Genomic DNA, 19,396 nt, shown 5'->3' with positions numbered 1-19,396 from the left:
TGTGGTAGTGTGTAATGATTAAAGTATTAAATTAAGACCCAGTCCAACCCAAGGTCAAATCAATTCTCAACCATGGAAACTCTTAGGGCCAGCCACACATTCCCTCAGCCCAACTAGTTTACAGGGATGCTGTGGGGATAATATAAGGGAGATTTCCATGTAAGATGCCCTGAGCATCTAAACCAAAGGTGATGTATAAATAAAGCTAATGAATAAATAAAAATAAAAGTAAATAAATCTCTATTCGATTTCAGTCAACTTTTTACTTTTCAGTCTTAACTTCAATCTGTCTTATTCATGCACAAGTTTTCAGTTTTAAAAAATGCACAAACATTTGAATGCATTTCTCTGTGCATCTTTCCTAATTTGCCCATTTTAAATGCACTTGGGGGCAAATGCTTCCTAATACATATGTTTTAAATTCATTTTTCTATGGTATGAATCAAAATATGAAAGTCAGAAAACTACAGATTTGAGGTATAAGTATATCCCAGCTTAGATACATGTTTGGGAATCTTGCATTGGCTCTATTAAAAAACTGAAGTTATCACATTTCTTACCCATCCATACTTAAACTGCAGATGGGAGCTCTATTATTCCTACAAATATAAAACTAATGCCACTCTTTGTGCTGACAATGAGTTTTCTGTTTTCAGGAGTTCGTTGTTGTTTTTAATGGAGGAGAGTTTGATCTTGTGTATCTTTTTTGGCATCCTAAAATGTTTACAGTATCTTTACAGGTTTCCTGTATCATTCACAGTTTTGTGAGAACTGAGCTTGCAAATCAGTTTACAGGAGTATTACAATGTCTAGTTCAGAAGCTTTTGATTTTTGTCATCAGATAAGAAATGCACATATTTATTTGTACGTTTTAAAAAAAAGCACAAATACAAAGCCTTTCTCCAACTAAAAACTATTTATATTTATAAAACTAGCTTGTTGGGAACATGGCTGTAGATTATTTATTTTTATTGCAGTATGTGTATGGAGGACAGACTGAAACATTTGATCTCTACCTACAGCCTGAAACAGTGCATAACTGCAAGAAATATACTATGTGGAACTTCAGGATGTTTTACTTACATACCTGTACCTTTGCACAATTGAAAGATTCTCATTGAAATGTTGTTTTGCAAAAATATCTTAGATCGATGCTTCCTTTTTTTTTTTTTTGAGAGGGGCAGTATTTTTACTTCAGAGGAACTACATTCCGAATTGTTTCCTTCCTTTGCACCTAGTTCTTATTGTTGGTTTATATAAGTTCAGAGCTGAATCTTATATTGCTTTTTCTGCCAAGGTTTCCATTTCTGTTTAAATATACAGGATTTTAATGTATATTTTAAGAAGAAGAGTCTGAAATTCAAAGGAAGGACAACTAATAACTTGATTTTTTCATGCTTATATCTACCTCAGTTTCTGATGTCTAAGGGATCCTTTTGATCATCAGCTCTAATCTAGATAAGAAAGAGAAAAAATGCACCGTTGGTCTTCCATTATGGAATTCATTATGCCTATATTCCCTTTTATATCAGCCACTGAAGACTGTGTAATTTAGCAACAACAGAACATTCCCATGAATTTGTCTCAGCATGGTATGGCCTTTCAGCATGAGGCATGCGCAGCTACTTGCCATCGTTCAACTCCCTGAAGAGCTATGCATTGCGTAGAATTGAGGAAGAAGATTGTCACACAGATAGGTTCATGAACATTGGGCAATGGGCCCTCCTACACTTTATTTGTTTAAATAGAAAGCACTTATAGGTGTGATTATGAGTGCACAAGAACTGCTACTATGTTGTCACTGGCAGAGGAAATTACTGAGAAACAGGGCAAGATCTTACCATGTATCAGATGAAGCAATAGGCTTCAGATGGCTCTGTAAAGACTGATAGTGATAATTGAATGGATAGGATTAGGACATTGGTGTCTGAAATGTTCAGCAAGTCATTTTAAAGTGCAGGTAGTCCCCAGTTTAAGAACAGGTTCTGTTCCCAAGGTCTGTCCTTAGGTTAAATGTGTATGTAAGCTGGAACAGTATTATTGTATAATACTGTAGAAGTAGTATTGTGTAATGAACTTGAACCATTGTGTATTTAACTCAAATCATTGTGTATTTAACTCGAATTTTGTTACAGTAGGCTCCATTCTTAACTCTGGATCATCCATAACTCTGGCATTCTTAACCCGGGGACTACCTGTATTGTCTTATGATAGGCCCCATTTGACCTCTGCTTCAGGGTATAAAATGACTTGGGCCCAAACTGGTAAGAAATAAACGTATATTACTTCTGCATATGAACATGTACTCTCACAAACACATATGATTATCTGGAAAGGTCATAAGGAAAGATGTGTAGCTAAAGGAAACTGGAAGTAGACTAAATCTGTAATTGGTTAGAGCATGGGAGGAGTTGGAAAAAGCATAAAGGAGAGTCTTTGAAATCTTTAGGTTAGGAAAGAACTGACTTGAATAGACATTTAACTTAATTCCCATTCTGCTGTTGAAGAGGTCACAAACTACAATTTTCTAAACATGTGCTGAGTAGAACATATCTGGTTTATTAAGTTTGGGACATATTTTTTCTTAGGTTTTATTGTTTTCTGTCTGACAGAGTGATGCAAGTCTTAGATAAAGCTTTTGTTTTGCAGCTGGCCTGGTTGTTGCCTTGTGACTCCCTTCAAGGATTACTGAAAAAACAACAGACTATTCTATAGAATTGAAAAGGGCAACAAAGCCCTTTATAGAGGAATCTTGCCAATTTCATAGAGTGTATCTGTAGGAAGAATAGTATACGAATGGTACAGCACCATTCAGTTGGCTGAATGATTCCTGAAAGGGTTATCAGGGGTCATGTGGCACCATAATGTCATCAAATGTCATGACATGCCCTAGTACAACTATTGAATGGCATTCAGTCATAGCTGTTGTAGCAATGCTTCAGGCTTTGTTGATAGCTTTAAGGAATAAAAGGGAGCTTGGGCTTATTCCCTGCTAATGAAAAATTTCTGAGGGGGGTGGTCTTTGTTCAGCAAGGAATTCTATCAACTGGGGAAAAAAAATCTCATTTTGATAGGTAGAAGTTGTTGGTTACTATAACAACTGTAGCATATCTATTTGGGTGCTCACATGTTCCTTGTTCCAGTTTCTAAATATAATCTTAATCTCACATGGTATATCTGGTGCCATGGAAACCAAATGTTCAATAAAGTTGCAAGGAAAAACTAAAATTTCAGCTACATGAAAACTAAGGGTGTTGAGGAATAATGTGGACATTGTCACAGTGATAAATTATTCTTCACTTCTTATCTGAGACGATAGATAGATAGATAGATAGATAGATAGATAGATAGATAGATAGATAGATAGATAGATAGATAGATAGATAGATAGATTGATTTCTAGGGTCTTGTGACTTCTCCTGACTCTGTTTTATTGGACTCAATCAAACAAAACAATACACTTACATGGTTGTCTATGTACTGTACTGTTTGTACATGTTGCATTACTATATTCATCTCACTAATGAGACAGACTATCACACTATAACATAGGCATGCTCCAAGTATTGATCTTTCCTCTTATCTGAGTAATAAGATGCTGCTTTATACTGAATCAGACCATTGGCTTCTGTAGCCCATGATTCATTATACTGACTGGTTTATTGCATTCTTGCCCCTCTGATAAGTCTTCTACTTGAAGGTGCAGATGGCTGAACTTTCTGCAAAGCACGCAAGCTCTAATCTTGGTCAGCTCATTTTCAGTACCTAAAATTTTGAGATGGAAAGGATCTAGGTCAGCTTGTCCCAGTTTGACTTGCTTAATATTTTCAGCATCACTGAAAGAACAACCAGCATCATCTGCATTACACTGTGCTACAGACAAGGAGTTGAAAAAGTTAGTTTTTGTACGCCAGAATTCTCTGGAAGATAGTAACTGCTGCACTTTGTGTAATAAAACATATTAAGATGTTTTATGCAGCCAGTAAGCACCAATCACCTAACTCAGACCTGAAGTGCATCTAATACAATCATCTGTTCCCAGATCCCTATGGGAAGCCCATAACACATGAGTACAATAGCACCTTCTTGCCTATGATCCCTAGTAAGTGGTATTTAGAGGCATTACTGACACTGAAAATGAACGTAATTTATTTTCACTGTGCCTGGTAGCTGTTGATAGCCATATATTTCATGAATTTGTCTAATCCGCTTTTAAAGCTGGCAGTCGCTACATTTACAATAGAGATTCATAGTTTAGATGGTGTGCTGTATGAAAGAATAAATTCCATCCATCTTTTCAGTTTTGTCACTTGGTTCTGATTTTTAACATTTTGAAGGAGGGGAGGAAAACATTTCCCTCACTATTTTATCCACTTTTGGGGAGGGGGGGTTCATTCTCATACGGACTGCTGCTCTTTCCCATCAGCGCAGGCAACAGGTTTTTGATACCACAAACAACAGTGATAAATCTGGGCATCTTCTGTTCCCCATACATGAGGAGTGGGGAGCATCTGATCTGAAAGCTTTAATCAACCTGCCAGGCTAGGTCCTCCTACCTCTCTGCCTTCTTCAAGCCCTGCCCCCACCATTTTTCCGGTTTGCCCATACCTTGAACGAGAGGGACAAGGCTGAGGCACACTAGTCTGCACCATAGCTTCCCCCTTTGAATGAAAATGTTAAACATAGACAAAGCCAGCCAGCTTTACTACCTTCTAATTCCTACTGGTTTGTCCAGACATGCACTGGAAGTATCCCCCCCCCCCCGTACTGGAGGACCTGAGGAATAATCATTCCTTGTTTTATTTAAATGAGCGATAGAATCAAATAGTCAAGGCAATAGTCAAATGGCTTTTGACACCTTTCCACCACCAAAATTAAGATAAATGCTAGCTATTGTTTGAAAGCTTTAGTTATAGTGGGCAAAACGTATAGAAAGAGTTGTGTCTGTGTCTGTGGTTTTTTGGTTTGTGTGTGTAGCTTTTGTAAACAGTTGAACCTGATGCTTCAGGTTTCAGTGGTCAACTGCATGTGTGCCACGTTTGTTCTTTTTCTACAGATTGTCATCAGGGATTATAGGTGTGTGTGTGTGTGTGTGTGTGTTGTAAATGTACCAGTTATAGACATGTGGCTTTGAGTGACATCTGAAATACACTGCATTCATTTTAATCTAATCATTAATGTGTTTACATGTATGTGCTTTGCATGTACAGTACATCTGTGCATCAAGGGGAATCTCAAAATTGAACCCTATAATAAGGTCCACAGTGCCTTCCCCTTCCTGATTTCTAGACTTGTTATCATAAAAATAACAGAAATTGTTGTGATGGTAACATTTTAGTGAAACAAATCCAGTGATATGAAGTACTTTCCTGTTTTGTAGCAGGCAATGTAACATGTGGGAATTTCTGTTCTCTTTTCATGTGCATGTGTGTTTTACTTTTTTATCTCTTTTTCTCTAAATAAAGGTTGAAATGATTTGAAATATTTAACCATTTAGCGTTCGCTAATATGCATGGTGCTTCTTCTCTTTTAGGGTGTCTGTTGAAAAGACTAAGAGTGAGAGCAAGAAATGCTATTTTTGATGAAGTATCAGGCATAAATGTAAACACCATCTCAAATATGAGATATGATTGAGACTAACATGAAAGATTTATACATAAATAGCATATGTCCGTAAGATGATACCTATTTAGTTAAGAAGCATTTTGCACATTGTATATAAAAGCAACATTGAATTGGCAACTTAGTGGATACTCAAAAGGGAACAGCATACAAATGATTCCAGTGTTTCTAAATGTCTGCTGTATTCATACTTAAATGTTTAAGTATAGCATCTAAAGTATTAAAAGTTTAACTGCTATGGTTAGTCAAAAAATATTGCTTTGTGATAATAATATCTCACAGTTCCAGAGAGAGACTGCACTGTCTACACATCTCTTTACTTCTAGAGTTGTTTGCAAAACTGGGCTTGGATATTAGTGAACTCTCAGAATTTGGATTAGCCATCTCAGGGTGCAAAATGTATTCCCTTTGCAGGAATAACTACCATGAAAACACAGATGTTTCCTCTTTAGGATCCCTGTGTTCTGTGAGGGGTTTCCTGTAAATGAGAAGTGGTTTTCTCTGTTGAGTAAGTGTTGAACTTTCACCGTGGAGGGCATCCTTTTCAAAATGGATCAGGAAATCATGTGAAGCTATTTCCGTGGCAGATTAATCTGAGGATTCAACATATGCAGCACTAGTCATTGTCATGGGTTCACCGATTGACAATGTTCACAGTATGATGATGTACATTGAGTAGTGGCTACATGGAAATAATGTCTATCTCTCTGCCTCCTTAGCAGAAGGAGAGATGCAGATTTGTGAGTGAGAGATAATTTTTCTTGGTTTTTAGGAAGACCTAGAATCCTATGACAAGGTAGATCAGTGAAAACTCTTAGAATCATTTAATATTCATTCTTAATGCCTCAGCTCGAAATGATTGCTTCCATAGTGTGGTTTTGTCTCTTGCAGAGATTAGGGTGGAGAAAGGAGAGAATGCTCAACACCCTGGAGAAAGCAAGTACCTAGAACATCAACCGATCTGAGGATCGAGAAAACTGTATGGCTATTTTGCTGAGGCTTCCTAGTGTTGGATGAGACAATGTTCACATTTTCAAGCTTTGTTAAAAAGAGTAACAAAGCAATGCTTTTACAGGCCATCTCTGTTTAGCACTCCTGCCTGTCCTTACCATATGCCTTTTGGCAGCATTATCAGGATGGTTAGATTGAGATAAATACTGGCCACAGTGTCATCCAGTAACCCTCAAATGATACAGTAGGAATCTGAACCTTTACATGAAAAGTCAAAATTCTATAAAATGTATCAGTCTGCTGCTGGCCAAGCAGAATAACAATGGACATGTGCAATAAAATCATTATTAAATTAAAGCATGACACAACCACTGAGAGTACAGATTTCAGAGTTTTTTGTTTTTGTTTTTAATGTGGGTAGAAAAAATAAATAAAGGGAGACTGTAGAAAAGCACCAGGTGACCCTTTTTGGAAAGGATATTTCAAATAGTTGGTGGCACCACCACTGATAAGACCCTTTCTCATCTCAAATTAGTGCTTTGTATTAGATGCTTATGTATAAGATACCTTTTGAGGCTTCCTTCTTTTGTAATAGAAAGTTACAGTACATTTGATTTTTGAGCTGCCACACATGAATAGCATTTAAATAAATTGATGCTAAAGTAACCTCCATATGGGTAATCACACCAAGTGGGATCTTCTGTCATATCTGAAATTTCAGTTAAAAGAATTAATTGATTGTTGATCAATTTGATTCATAAAGTGTTTGATTTGTTTCTTCTTCCTAAATCTTGCTAATTTCAAAGTGACTATGTAAAATTCTTTTTAAAAAGCAAAGCAAAACAAATCTCAGTTGGAAAATACACTATAAATATGATAAAACTGGTAGAGAGAGAAACATTTTCAAATGCTTTAAAAGAGAAGTTCCCATTTGACAGGAAAAAAAATAGCATTTTCTGGCACATTTGATATCGAATTTTTAAAATGTGGAAACTGTCATCAAGATGTACATCATCTTGTGCACATTGTATCTGAAGTTATGGAATTATGACTGTCAGGTTGGGAGCATCCTTGAGACCTTTGTCTTCTGCCACCATTTACCTCTGTTGTGTCTTTGGAATTCTCCTGATACGTAATGGGTTGCCAACATCCTGTTGATAGTAAAGTTTATAACAGCTGCTCTTTCACTGAAAGATTCTAAACTGTACTATACCCCTAGTGAACACTGAGCATGTATTGATATTACAAAGTCAATTCAGAATGAAGGCAGAAAGCAGGGCGCTCTCTCTCTCTCTCTCTCTCTCTCTCTCTTGTATAGGAAGCAGTGCTGCAAACTTTTTTGCTCTTGTTCACATTTCCTCTTTCGAAAATTGTTGGAGGTAAGGCCCTTCTTGAGGACAGCATAAATAAATACAATTCATCCTATATTTGCTATATCTCACATTCTTACAGTGCCCACTAAATCATGTGATTGGGCTTAATTTTGCAACACTGGTTGGGTCATTCAGAGTACAAAGACTTGACTTTATATGAAGTCAGGGGAAAAGATTGCAGGGAGACAGACAGGCTATACAAAAGACCAAGGGAGCTGGGACTGGACCAAGGAAAGCTGGACAAAGCCTGTCTGTATGTAGGGAGCACTAGGTCAGTGATACAGACTCTTGCTTTGTGCTCTCCATCACCTACACAGACATTTGAAAATTGGCAAGATTTCTACTAGCTTTCACATCTGGAAAGCCTCTAGAATGAGTCCTTTTGATTTTCAAAAAACAGAGTGAAGTGCTGAAATATGTTGACACATAGAGAGAGACCCCTTTAAGTAGTTGCTCTTCCTCTGAGTTTTCACATAAGGCATTGGCTTTTTATTTGTGCATGGACAGCAGAAGAGGCAGTGGGTAATTTCCGTCCTCATCTTGGAAACAGAAGGGAAGATTTCAGTCAGTTCTGCCTGGATCATAGCTTCTACAAGAGATTTGGCAAAAGCACCCATTGGTAAGATGGCATTCTGTAGAGGAAAATATGGTACATTGAGAAATGCTTGATTCTGTATGTCTCTAGAGATGGTTCATTTTAAAATTTAGTCATAATTATATCTTTGGACACAGTGTTTGTCTGAGCTTTTTGACTCTGCATGAATTTAGGAATTGCAGAAGAACTCAATTAAATTCTGAGATTCACCACTGTAAGATATTTAGTGGCTCTGGTTAAAACACTGTATGGAGGGGAAGTATGTATCTGATTTTATTACTTGTTAGAAAGAAGCAAATTTAGAAGGTGTGCCCAGAGCATCTTTAATGAGAGCCTAAAGCAGTGTCCATTAAATGGTTGTGAAGCAGCTGGCTAAGCATTGCTGAAAGAATTAGACATAGCTTCTGAAAAAAACTAAAGATCATGGTAAATAATGATGATGAAAAAATGTTGGGATTGTGTGGGAGAGTGAATTCTTTGTGTTTGGGAACATATAACAAATTGGGGCAAATTTGTGGGTTGGCAGGAAGCTGCTGAGTATGATTAAAGCAAAATATGTCCTTGGACTCCTAGAGTGAAATCCTGACGGTTGAGATTGATGGTGGGAGGGCAATATTCTGTATCTTTTTTAAACAGATTGTGTCAGAATAAGCTAACTGACTTTTAAAATATGTGATAGCAGCATTGTGCATGCAAAACACCCATATCATATACCCGCACTCCTTACTCCCCACCTCACTATCCTACTAATATGCAAAGAACAGAGGAAACACTGTTAGACTTCCACACAGAAAACTGCAAAAAAAAAAAAAAAAAAAAGACTGTACAGACAACAGAAGAATCTGGTTTTCTGCTCTACATAGTAGATTGACAATCCATTTCTTCATGAAGAATGCACTGTGTACAGAAATAGGCATTACTGCACTGCATTTACAATAGCTAGTTCATCTTCTGGGACTGGCTATGAGGATCTTAGTGTTTCTATATATTCAATTATTATAAACGGTACTTTTGCACACATAGTTCTTTAATTTGATCCTAAATAAGTTGTGTGTACATTCAGAAAAATAAATCTCAATGTTTTACTCCTGGAACACTTTTTCAAAGTTAGGGCTCAAGTCCTAATTATTTAAACACACATGTATATTTCCAATACTTCTTCTATATTGCTGGGTAACCTCAGCCAGCACTTACATGGTGAGTAGTAGATAGGTCTTGTAGATAAGAGTAATTCCCAGGCTCAATTGAGCCCAGAAACATTCCAGATATATTTTCAGGATTGGCTGACACATTCAACGAAGGACAACTGATACCTTCTTGTACACTTGAATGGGGGAAAGAGACTTGTGGTAACGTACTGTTTTTGTCAGCAGCTGAGCATCTTCGAAAAGTCACAGTGCTCTGTCCAACAGTACACATATTGTGTATTTGCCTGGTTTCTGCTTGGAACAAAAACCTTCCACAAGTCTTTTATAAGTTTTACACTGCTGCTTCTGTAGCCCTCCCTGGAACACCAATTATTTCCTTCGAGCTGCCTGATGTATAGTTTAGTTTCTTAGCAAAAAGCAGCAGCCCCACATGATGCTGTTATGAAAAGCAGCATATGCACAGATTGGATGTGTGTAGCAATGAGTTTTTCTGCAGAAAGCTAGACTGTTCACTTTTTGCATGGACAGATGTACACAGATGGGTGCTAAGAGAGAGTGCAAAATTGCCATTACTGAATGATTACAGTAGACAGATTTATTTTCAGTATTATAACTGGACAGTGCTGTAGCTTTTGTAGACTTGATTTTACAGCTATAGACTGTCATGCAGCTGTAACTGCTTAGCCGAACACTGCTGGGGTTCTGGAACATGGAATGATGATCTTATCACAAAAGGTTCCAACCTCGGAATGATTATTGTTAATTTTCCTCCCACCGGCCAATAACATTTTCTGTTGACAGCAAATGGAAGAGGACTTAAGGGAGCCCTATTACAGTGTCCTATACTATCCCACCTGCTTGGTTTCAGGAAACAATGTCTTATTCTTCCAGTTGTCTACAAATCCCCAGAGATTTAATTAAGGACTTTGAGTGGGAGGTGGGGGGTATCAATCTGGACAGCTTGCTCAATGTCAGATTGTTATAGTACTGTATGTAAGTCTGAAGATTCCTCTGCAGTCCTCACCACCACACTTCAGCATATATTTATTTGATTTATATCCTTACATTCTTTATATAACTCAAGGTGGCATACATAATGCTCCTTCCCCACAACAACAATCCTGTGAGTTGGGTTGGTCTGAGGGAGATAGAGACCTAGTGGCCCAAAATCACCCAGCTGGCTTCTGTGCCAGAGGAAGGGTTGGGATTCGTGGTCTCTCAGTTTCTAGTTCAGCATGTTAATCACTAACCCAAATTGGCTCTTATCTTGAGGAACATTTCTATGTGAATATTTATTACAGACGTTTTAATGATATTTCTGCAAGAAAAGTATTCTGTCACAGTAGCTCATCGTTTTAAAAAGTAATAGTACAATAATAACCAAAACAGTAGCTATAGCCCTAAACCTTTATAATAATCCATAAAACCTAAAAGCCTAAGGAGCAGAGTAAAATATATTGAAACATTAGCCTAGAAATCAGTCAGATAATATTCCAAAATAGATCAAGAAGAATAATTAAGAATAAGTCTTTAGAGAAACATCTTTAGGCATTAATGATAGTAATAGCAATAGCAGCAACAATAACACTAAATATATTTCTCCAAGGAGAAGTCTGTACATGAAAAGCTTCTCCCTGCATCTCTCCAACATGCGTATGAGCACGCAGGCAAATTTCCAACAATTCCTGAAGGTATAACAAGCAGTCCATCAAGTAACTCAGTCCCAAGCCGTTTAGGGCTGCAGAAGTTAAAACCAGTTGAACACTAGATAGACAAAAAAAGGGACAGCTAGTGCAGCTGACATAACATTGCCATAACATCTTCCAAAAACCCTGCTTACAACACAAAACATCTCTCCTGATGAATAGTAACCATCTGAATGGACTGAATACTGAAAAGCCTTGCCTTTGGTCTTGTGCCAAATCAAGTGTCCATAAGATAGGAGTTTCTGCAAAAACGGCAGTGGGGTAGGGCCACAAATTCCTTTTTTTCCCCAGACATATACCCCACCCCCAGCCTCCACTCTACCCATACATTTTTTTTTCCTTTACATGTCTGCCAACGACCAGTATTTCCTTTCTTTTCCTATTTGGCTAGGGAAAGAGAAAACAAATCCTATCTTCCAAAATGAGTGTGTGTTGTGTGCATGGAAGAGTGTCCGGTGAAGTAAACACAGAAGAGTTCGTTATGGAATTTCCACACAAGGCTTCTGTGACAGGTTGAAGGCTACTCTGGACCTCTGTATTCCCACAATATCAGCAGTGTTGGAATGCTGCTGACCTGATTTACAACATTTTTGGCTCAGCCTTGTGTAGTTGAAACAACCATGAAACTGAGTGGGGTTGTTTCCTTGAGGTACAGTGGCTTCATTTAAAAGGAACTTTTTAAATGAAGGAATTCTTTCTTACCCCTCTCCCCAGCTCCCAAGTTTTGGGTCCTTAAAGGAAAATGGTAGCTTGAGAGCTTTGCAACTCCCCTTCAGTAGCTCAGGCAAAATAAGCAGATAATTATTTTGACAAATTCCCCTTGTCTTCATAACTTCCTTCTTGTCTGTCTGCTGTTTCCATTTCTTGTTCTTGGCATTTCAAATCTGATCCCCTTCAAAATGTTTCTGAGGTTTAGGGAAATTAAAATGGTGGTGGTGTTGAAGTGACCTTAGGAAAGAATGTAAGGTACAGTATGTATCCAGTGTATCCTGGGAGAGCAATTGCTAGTCAGTGTACCATAGGCAATGCTGAACTGGATGGACCAAATATTTCACTTGTAAGGCAGTTTCTTATGTGCTAGGGGTAGTTAGAAAAGGCAGTCATTTAGCTTACTAAGTAAGGCCAATCCATAGTTGTAAAATAAGGAGAGAAGCTAATGAACTTTATTAAAATCTAAATTTTAATCTCCCTCTCTCTCTCTGTCCTCATCAATGGAAAGTTTTGAAACTCTTAATTGGGGCTCATTCTTCAAAAGCATCCAGGCATCCCATATACCTCCTCCACCTAGTTCTGCCAATTTGTTTATGAAATGAGCATGAACCTATAGTATTAGCAGATTCTGGTTGAAGTAGAGAAACCAAATCATTCCTAGGAGCTCAGATTCCAAAAGTGGGTTCTGCTTGTGGGGAAAAGAGATCCTACTTTCACCAGGGAAGCCCTTAGACAATGGAATATACCCATGGTCACAGTGACCTAATGGAATGTTTCCTGAATGCCTGACTCATGTGGAGTCCTGAACACCTGGCAGTTAACAGCAGTATTGTGCATAGGAGCAGAAGTGAGTCATGTGTAGCACATACCATTCTAATGAGTGATGCTGTTAGGCTACTGAGATAATGAGACTTAAGGGCCTTAGTATTATGCCTTTCTTTCCCTGCAGCCTACTCTTGGAGCAAGGCTAGTACTGTACTGCACGTCACCCATAGCTGGTCAGAGAAGAGCTGGCCCTAAGTCTCCCAGCTGTAATGGACACAGCCAAAAGCTATTCATGCACAGCTGCTTGTATTCAACTTGGAGCAATGCCCAGCCGTGTTTCTGCTTTGCAACTTGCTGTTTCTTCCACTGCAGTTGCATAGGGACATTGTAAGATGATGAGCTGGAAGTCTAAATGGCTTGGTTCTTCACCCCACTCTTGCTGAAGGGAATGCAGCCTAATAAGAGAGTCCATGGGCTGCTTTCCTTTGTATGGCACTTTGTCCCCATGTGACCAGGCGTAATGTATAATTACAATGTTGGGAGTGATGGTTGTGGGGCTGAAAAAGGCTGTTGGCTGAACTTGTATATATTCCTGCCACCCTCTATTGTATGGACCCCCCAATTGCATTTCTTCTTCTTTTGTCATATAGATGATGATTTCCACAGTGCTTTAGTACTAGGGCTACATCTGGCATTAGCTTGAGTAGAGTTCTGATTCTGCCATGAGAATTATTCTTCCTGTCCTCCCCAGTGCAGCATCCTGTGAGCCCTTCTCACATGGATGATCCCACTGTTCCCACCTCTGCCTGCAGAGCAGATTTGGTTGTTCAGGAAGCTGCAGGAAGGCGTGTGATTTGATACATCAGCCATATCCATTCTTCTGCTGAATGAATATAATTGGATACAATTATCCAATAAGATAATTATTGAATAAGATAAACATCTTATATGTTTAAGTGCTTTGCTATCCCCACATGCACCACAGATTCCCTTACTTCTACTGCAACTGCCTTCACATCCTACTTCTTCCATCACTTCCTGCCTCTTCCTTTCTCAAATCTTCCTTCACTTCCCTTTCTGTGATTCACAGCAGAAGTCTGTACTGGACAATATATGAGAAATTATTTCATAAAGGTGTAGCAATATGCTGTATATTGAGCTTGAGTATTTTTCTGATCCCAAAGTGTTAGCTAGTCAAAGAGGCAATATGGCAATCTTGAGTTTTGCTTGCTTTGAATTGTGAGTCTGCAAGATGGTATATACATATGTTGTTGTTTAGGGAAGCTTGAACAATCGCTTTGATTTGGAAAGACACAAACCAGTTTCATTGTATCTAACCCTACAGGCAGTTTTCTTGTTGTAGGGATAAAGGTCACCAGCAAAATATTTATTTCACTGTTGGTCCCTGAGTTCTGTAGAATGGTTTTACAGAACCATTTGGTTGCTAAAACTCATCCAGTTGTTGTAGTGGGTTGGTGGATTTTACCAACATTGTTGATGATGTATAAGGGTAGTATAAATACAGACAGAGTATGTATTTGCCTTTGAGGCAGGGCATAGATCATGTTCCTTTTCCAACCATCATATGCAATAATATCATTGAATTGCCAAAGCTACAGTACAGGTTCCACAACATTCCATCATCTTCTCTGCTCTTATAGAATGGCTGTATTTTACCGATGATAGCCTGAATAGATTTCCAAGCTGCAGATGGTAAGATAATTGGGGTGTTTGAGCTCTTAGCAGTATTGAGTGTTCAAACTGCTATATTCTATTCCCAGGAACTTTTAAGGGTGCCTTTGAATTTCATACTATTACCTGTTCTGTAAATTCTTTTGAAGGTTCTTTGAAAAACAGTTTAACTTACTTGTTCTTTCATTCCTTCAGCAGAAACCTAGGAAGGCCACTCCTCAAGTTGGAGAAGATTCTCAAAATGGTCATCTCCCACCTGGCTGGCAAAGTTATATGTCTCCCCAGGGGCGAAGATACTACGTGAACACTTTCACCAATGGTAAGCTTAATGTACATACCAGTTTTATTTGTTCAGAAAATCCTCCTCATTTTCCTAACACCTAAGGTAGAAGATAACACAACATAACAATATGAGCAGTAGCCAAACACTTGCTTGTACAGTCCATAAAATAATTGTGCTCCCTGGCTGGTCATCGTAGGCAAACAACCTGATTATCTCTCTTTTTCCAAGTTTCCAATCTCATCTTCATTATTCCCAGCACAAAATAATGTATCTCAACTCTCATTTTTTGCCAAAGAAGGTGATCTCCTCTGTTATCTTACCTGACATTCTCTGTACAATTTGAGAACAGAATGTTTTTTTTAGTAAGAATTTTATTAAGTTATAAAAAGCATAAAAATAAAAGCAAACAAGAACTAATAATCAAAGACAGAAACAGAGAACAAGACAGAAATAAAGAATACAAAAGTGATGAAAAGGAAAGAAAGGAAAAATTACAAAAAGAATGACTTCTGACTTCTTATACAGCAGATATAGATAAATCATATAGTGACCTCTTACTCTAAAACTACATCTTAACATACATATTTTGTATAACTTCTTATTTTAACTAATCATCAAATCCATAAATCATAATTTCATTTTTTCTGTCTCCTGCAAAAAGTCCAGAAGGGGTTTCCAATTGGTATTAAAGTTAGTCAATGTTTTTTTCTCTAAGCAAAGCTGTCAATTTTGCCATCTCAGCTAACTCCATCATCTTCAGGATCCATTCTTCCATTGTGGGTAATGTCAAGTCTTTCCACCTTTGAGCATATAAAAGTCTAGCTGCCATTATTATATATAAAAACAAAGGTCCATGAGTTTTTTCCAATTGTTTATTCATCATTCCCAAAAGGAAAGTCTCTGGTTTTAACTGTATATTAACCTTCAAGATCTTCTGAATTAATATATGAATTTGGGTCCAAATTTTTTTAGCTTTAATTACATATCCACCAAAGATGATAAAAAGTCCCTTCATGTTGTTCACATTTCCAACATATATTTGAAATCCCTTTGTTTTGTTTTGGATAGTCTTTCTGATGACAAATGCCATCTATACATCATTTTATGGAAATTCTCCTTCAAGTTATAACATAGTGTAAATTTTAACCCTTTCATCCACATATTTTCCCATTGTTCCATTTGTATAATATGTTCAACATTTTTAGCCCATTTTATCATATAGTCTTTTCATCTTCTGTTTCAAATCTCAACAAAAGCTTATACATTGTAGCAATAAGGTGTTCATCACTGGTACACAATTCAGTTTTGAAAGCAGCTTTGTTTTGTTCAAAACCATATATCTTTTTATCAACTTTAAATCTTTCTCCAAGTTGTACATATGAAAACCAGTGGCATGAATGTCCTTGAAATGTCACATCCTCTCTTGATTTTATTTTAATTTCTCCTTGATGAATATCAAGGATATCGCCATAAATTAACCATTTCTGCTTAGTTACCATTTCCTTCCTATAAAATACTTCTTGTGGGGATAACCATAGGGGTATTCTTGGACACAGTCTAGGTGTGAACAGAATGTTTTGAGAACTCCAGAATGTTCTGTTTCCCTTCTGATCTGTGCTAAACCTCCCCTGGACCATGGTATTCCAGCAGGTGGTCATGAAGAAATCCAATACTGAGAAATCGGAAAATCCCAGAAGAAGGCAGTGGCAAACCACTTCCATATAGTTTCCAAGAAAACTGAATAGCCATCTCTCCATACAGCAGTCAGGAATCAAACTCAATTCAAGGGAGATTTTACTTATTTTGTATTTTGCAGTTAGATGTTTAAGAATTGAATGTTATATTTTCTGTGTTACTACGCATGTAAATATGGAAGTAGTTATGAAATTATGAAAATATTCAGCATAAATCAAGCTCAGCTAAGTCTGCTGCACCTAAAACAGACATAGTAATTGTGTGACATTTCACCAATTTCCTGTTTAGAGTCAGACCTGAAAATATTTAGTGCTTAAATTTTGTGCATTTCCTCTTCAGCTCTCAAGTGACCAAATAATTTGAATGTCCTTGAACAAAAATATAAATCTTTCCTGGAAGGATAACTCCTGGGGAGAGCAAACTTTTAATAGTTCTGAGCAAGTGAAAAAGAGCTATTTTCATAGAGTTTTACACCATAATGGGCAGAGCTTAAAAACTTTGTAATCCTTGGTCCTTTCTTTCCTTTCTCCTTAGGTTCAAAGTTCATCTGTAATCATCTCTCTTAGCTCTTTGCAGGCACAGAACCAGTTTTTGTTTTTCCCTGGATAGTTAAAAAACTTCACCATTCCCCTATTACAAAAAATGGGGAAACAGAAGTTCTGTTCGCTGCAGGGCAGGGAAATTAATGAAGGAATCAGAACATCAAAGTGATGGAAGAAGTTGTGGGTAGGATCATGTAAAACCTTCCAGCAAGATGTTTCAAACATGAGGGAATATGTATGAAGCAGCTCTTTTAAATCATTAAAGCAGCTGCTGCTTTTTCTAGATTTCAGCATAGCAAAGTGGCATGCGTGCTTATCTGGAGACCTATTTCCAAAACAGCAATATGGATTTGGAAAAAGATATAGTTGCTATATTAAGTAGAAAAAAGGGCTTTGTATGTGTTCCCTCCTGTTTGAAGCACCTTGCTTGAAGGATTTGCATTGCGTGTACTCTATCTCCAAGTTATTTAGCAGTTCTAAAAGCATATGCTTCTTCCAGTGTACTTGAAATAGTGTTAATAAAGACCCATATTTTTGTGGCTTTGCTTCAAATGTTACATTAAGTTCTGTTTTGCATCTTTCCAGTTCCCCATTCTGGGGCTATATATTTGACCTTCCATCATACAAATAATTATGTTATAAATGTGCATATTAAATTTGATTTTTTTCACTTCCTAATTAATACATTACACCATGAGTTTCACCTTTGTTGTCCACTTTAAAAATGAGTTCAGGTGTGGTGCTGGGGTTCAAACCTGAAACATAGTGTGATTTTTTATTGTATACACAAGTTTTCTTCAATAGTGTCTTTTAGTGTGTTGGACTACAAGGACTAACATCCAGAATGGAAGTAATTTGCTGGGGGTATAGGTACTGTAGTCTGGTATACATAAAGAGTACCAATTTGGAGATAATGTGGTACAGTATACAATATACAGTATATAATGTACAATTTTTACACAATATTTTTTTGTTCAGTCGTTAAGTCGTGTCCGACTCTTCGTGACCCCATGAACCATATCACGCCAGGCCTTCCTGTCCTTCACTGCCTCCCTGAGTTTGCTCAGTTTCATGCTCATTGCTTCAGTGATGCTATCTAACCATCTCACCCTCTGCCGTCCTCTTCTCCTTTTGCCTTCAATCTTTCCCAGCATCAGGGTCTTTTCCAAGGATTCCTCTCTTCGCATTAGGTGACCAAAGTATCTGAGCTTGAGCTATCAATCCTTCCAATGAGCAGTCAGGGTTGATTTCCTTTAAGATTGACTGGTTTGACCTCCCAGCAGTCCAGGGGACTCTTAAGAGTCTTCTCCAGCACCACAGTTCAAAGGCATCAATTCTTCGGCACTCAGCCTTCTTTATGGTCCTGCTCTCACAGCCATACATTACTATTGGAAAAACCATAGCTTTGACTATGCGGATCTTTGTCGGCAAGGTGATGTATCTGCTTTTTAATATGCTATCTAGATTTGCCATACAATATATTTATATTTATACAATATAGAATAAGTCTATGATGATGATGATGATGATGATGATGATGATGTCTATTATGGATGAAGCTGAAGTAGATTTGTGTTTTTCATTTCTAGAAGAGTATGTAGGATAAGCAGGACAAGCACTAAGTATCAGTACATGGATTTTATTTCTTTCAACATAAAAAATGTTTCACAATATCACAGATTTATAGGGCTCTGCGGAAACCAATTTATTTTTCAGTGATTCCCCAAATTATCATGTGATCATACAATGTCTCACTGTCCAAGAAACACTACAGAAAAGAAACAATCTCTGCATAGCTCTTCACACTGCTGTTAATGTGTGTGACAGTTTTGCCTTTAAATAAAAGGGCAGAGTAGCAAGCTATCTTGTACATTGCAAACATAAGTTCAATTAAAAATACTTCTGGGAGTAGAGATCTATTCTGCAAAATAGACAATGTAACATATCTATGACTCTGCCCTTCATTCCATCTTCTTCACATAGGCAGATATCATAATACAATGTATTAGTTTTTATTTTCCTTCTCATTAAAAATGGGTAGGTGGATTAAGTTAATTCTTCTGTTTCAGTTAGTAGTACTATTGCTACTATTACTCTTCTTTCTCCTCCTCCCTCTTCTTCTTGCCAGGGGATGTTGAAAAAGTCAAGCATGTCAGAGTTGATCAGTACATGTATGGGAGTCCACCTGAAAATCCCAGGACTAGACTAGAAAGAAAAAAACAGACTTGAAATAAAATAGTAGCAAACCACTTCCATATTATTGCAAAGGAAACTAAATCCATGCTGTCAGGAAGTGAAAAAAAAAGAGAAAAG

At 37.5% G+C, this 19,396-nt stretch overlaps 1 protein-coding gene across 2 annotated transcripts in view; it reads left to right on the top strand.

Annotated features, from left to right (window-relative positions):
- GAS7 (growth arrest specific 7) overlaps positions 1 to 19,396 on the top strand; it is a 152,974-nt gene that overhangs the window by 57,524 nt on the left and 76,054 nt on the right. The window contains exon 2 of one of the 2 annotated variants that reach the window (XM_088133437.1): positions 14,762 to 14,882. In XM_088133437.1, coding sequence (XP_087989563.1) covers positions 14,762 to 14,882 — 121 coding nt within the window. Of the gene's footprint in view, positions 1 to 14,758; positions 14,883 to 19,396 lie in introns of both variants that reach the window. The other variant, XM_007429524.3, reaches the window with a different exon arrangement.

Source organism: Python bivittatus, unplaced genomic scaffold, assembly GCF_059951505.1.
Source record: "Python bivittatus isolate LINGU-HERP-01145 unplaced genomic scaffold, Pbiv_v1 ctg000080_np1212, whole genome shotgun sequence".
Classification (NCBI taxonomy): Eukaryota; Metazoa; Chordata; class Lepidosauria; order Squamata; family Pythonidae; genus Python; species Python bivittatus.
This window is presented reverse-complemented; position numbering and strand designations above follow the sequence as displayed.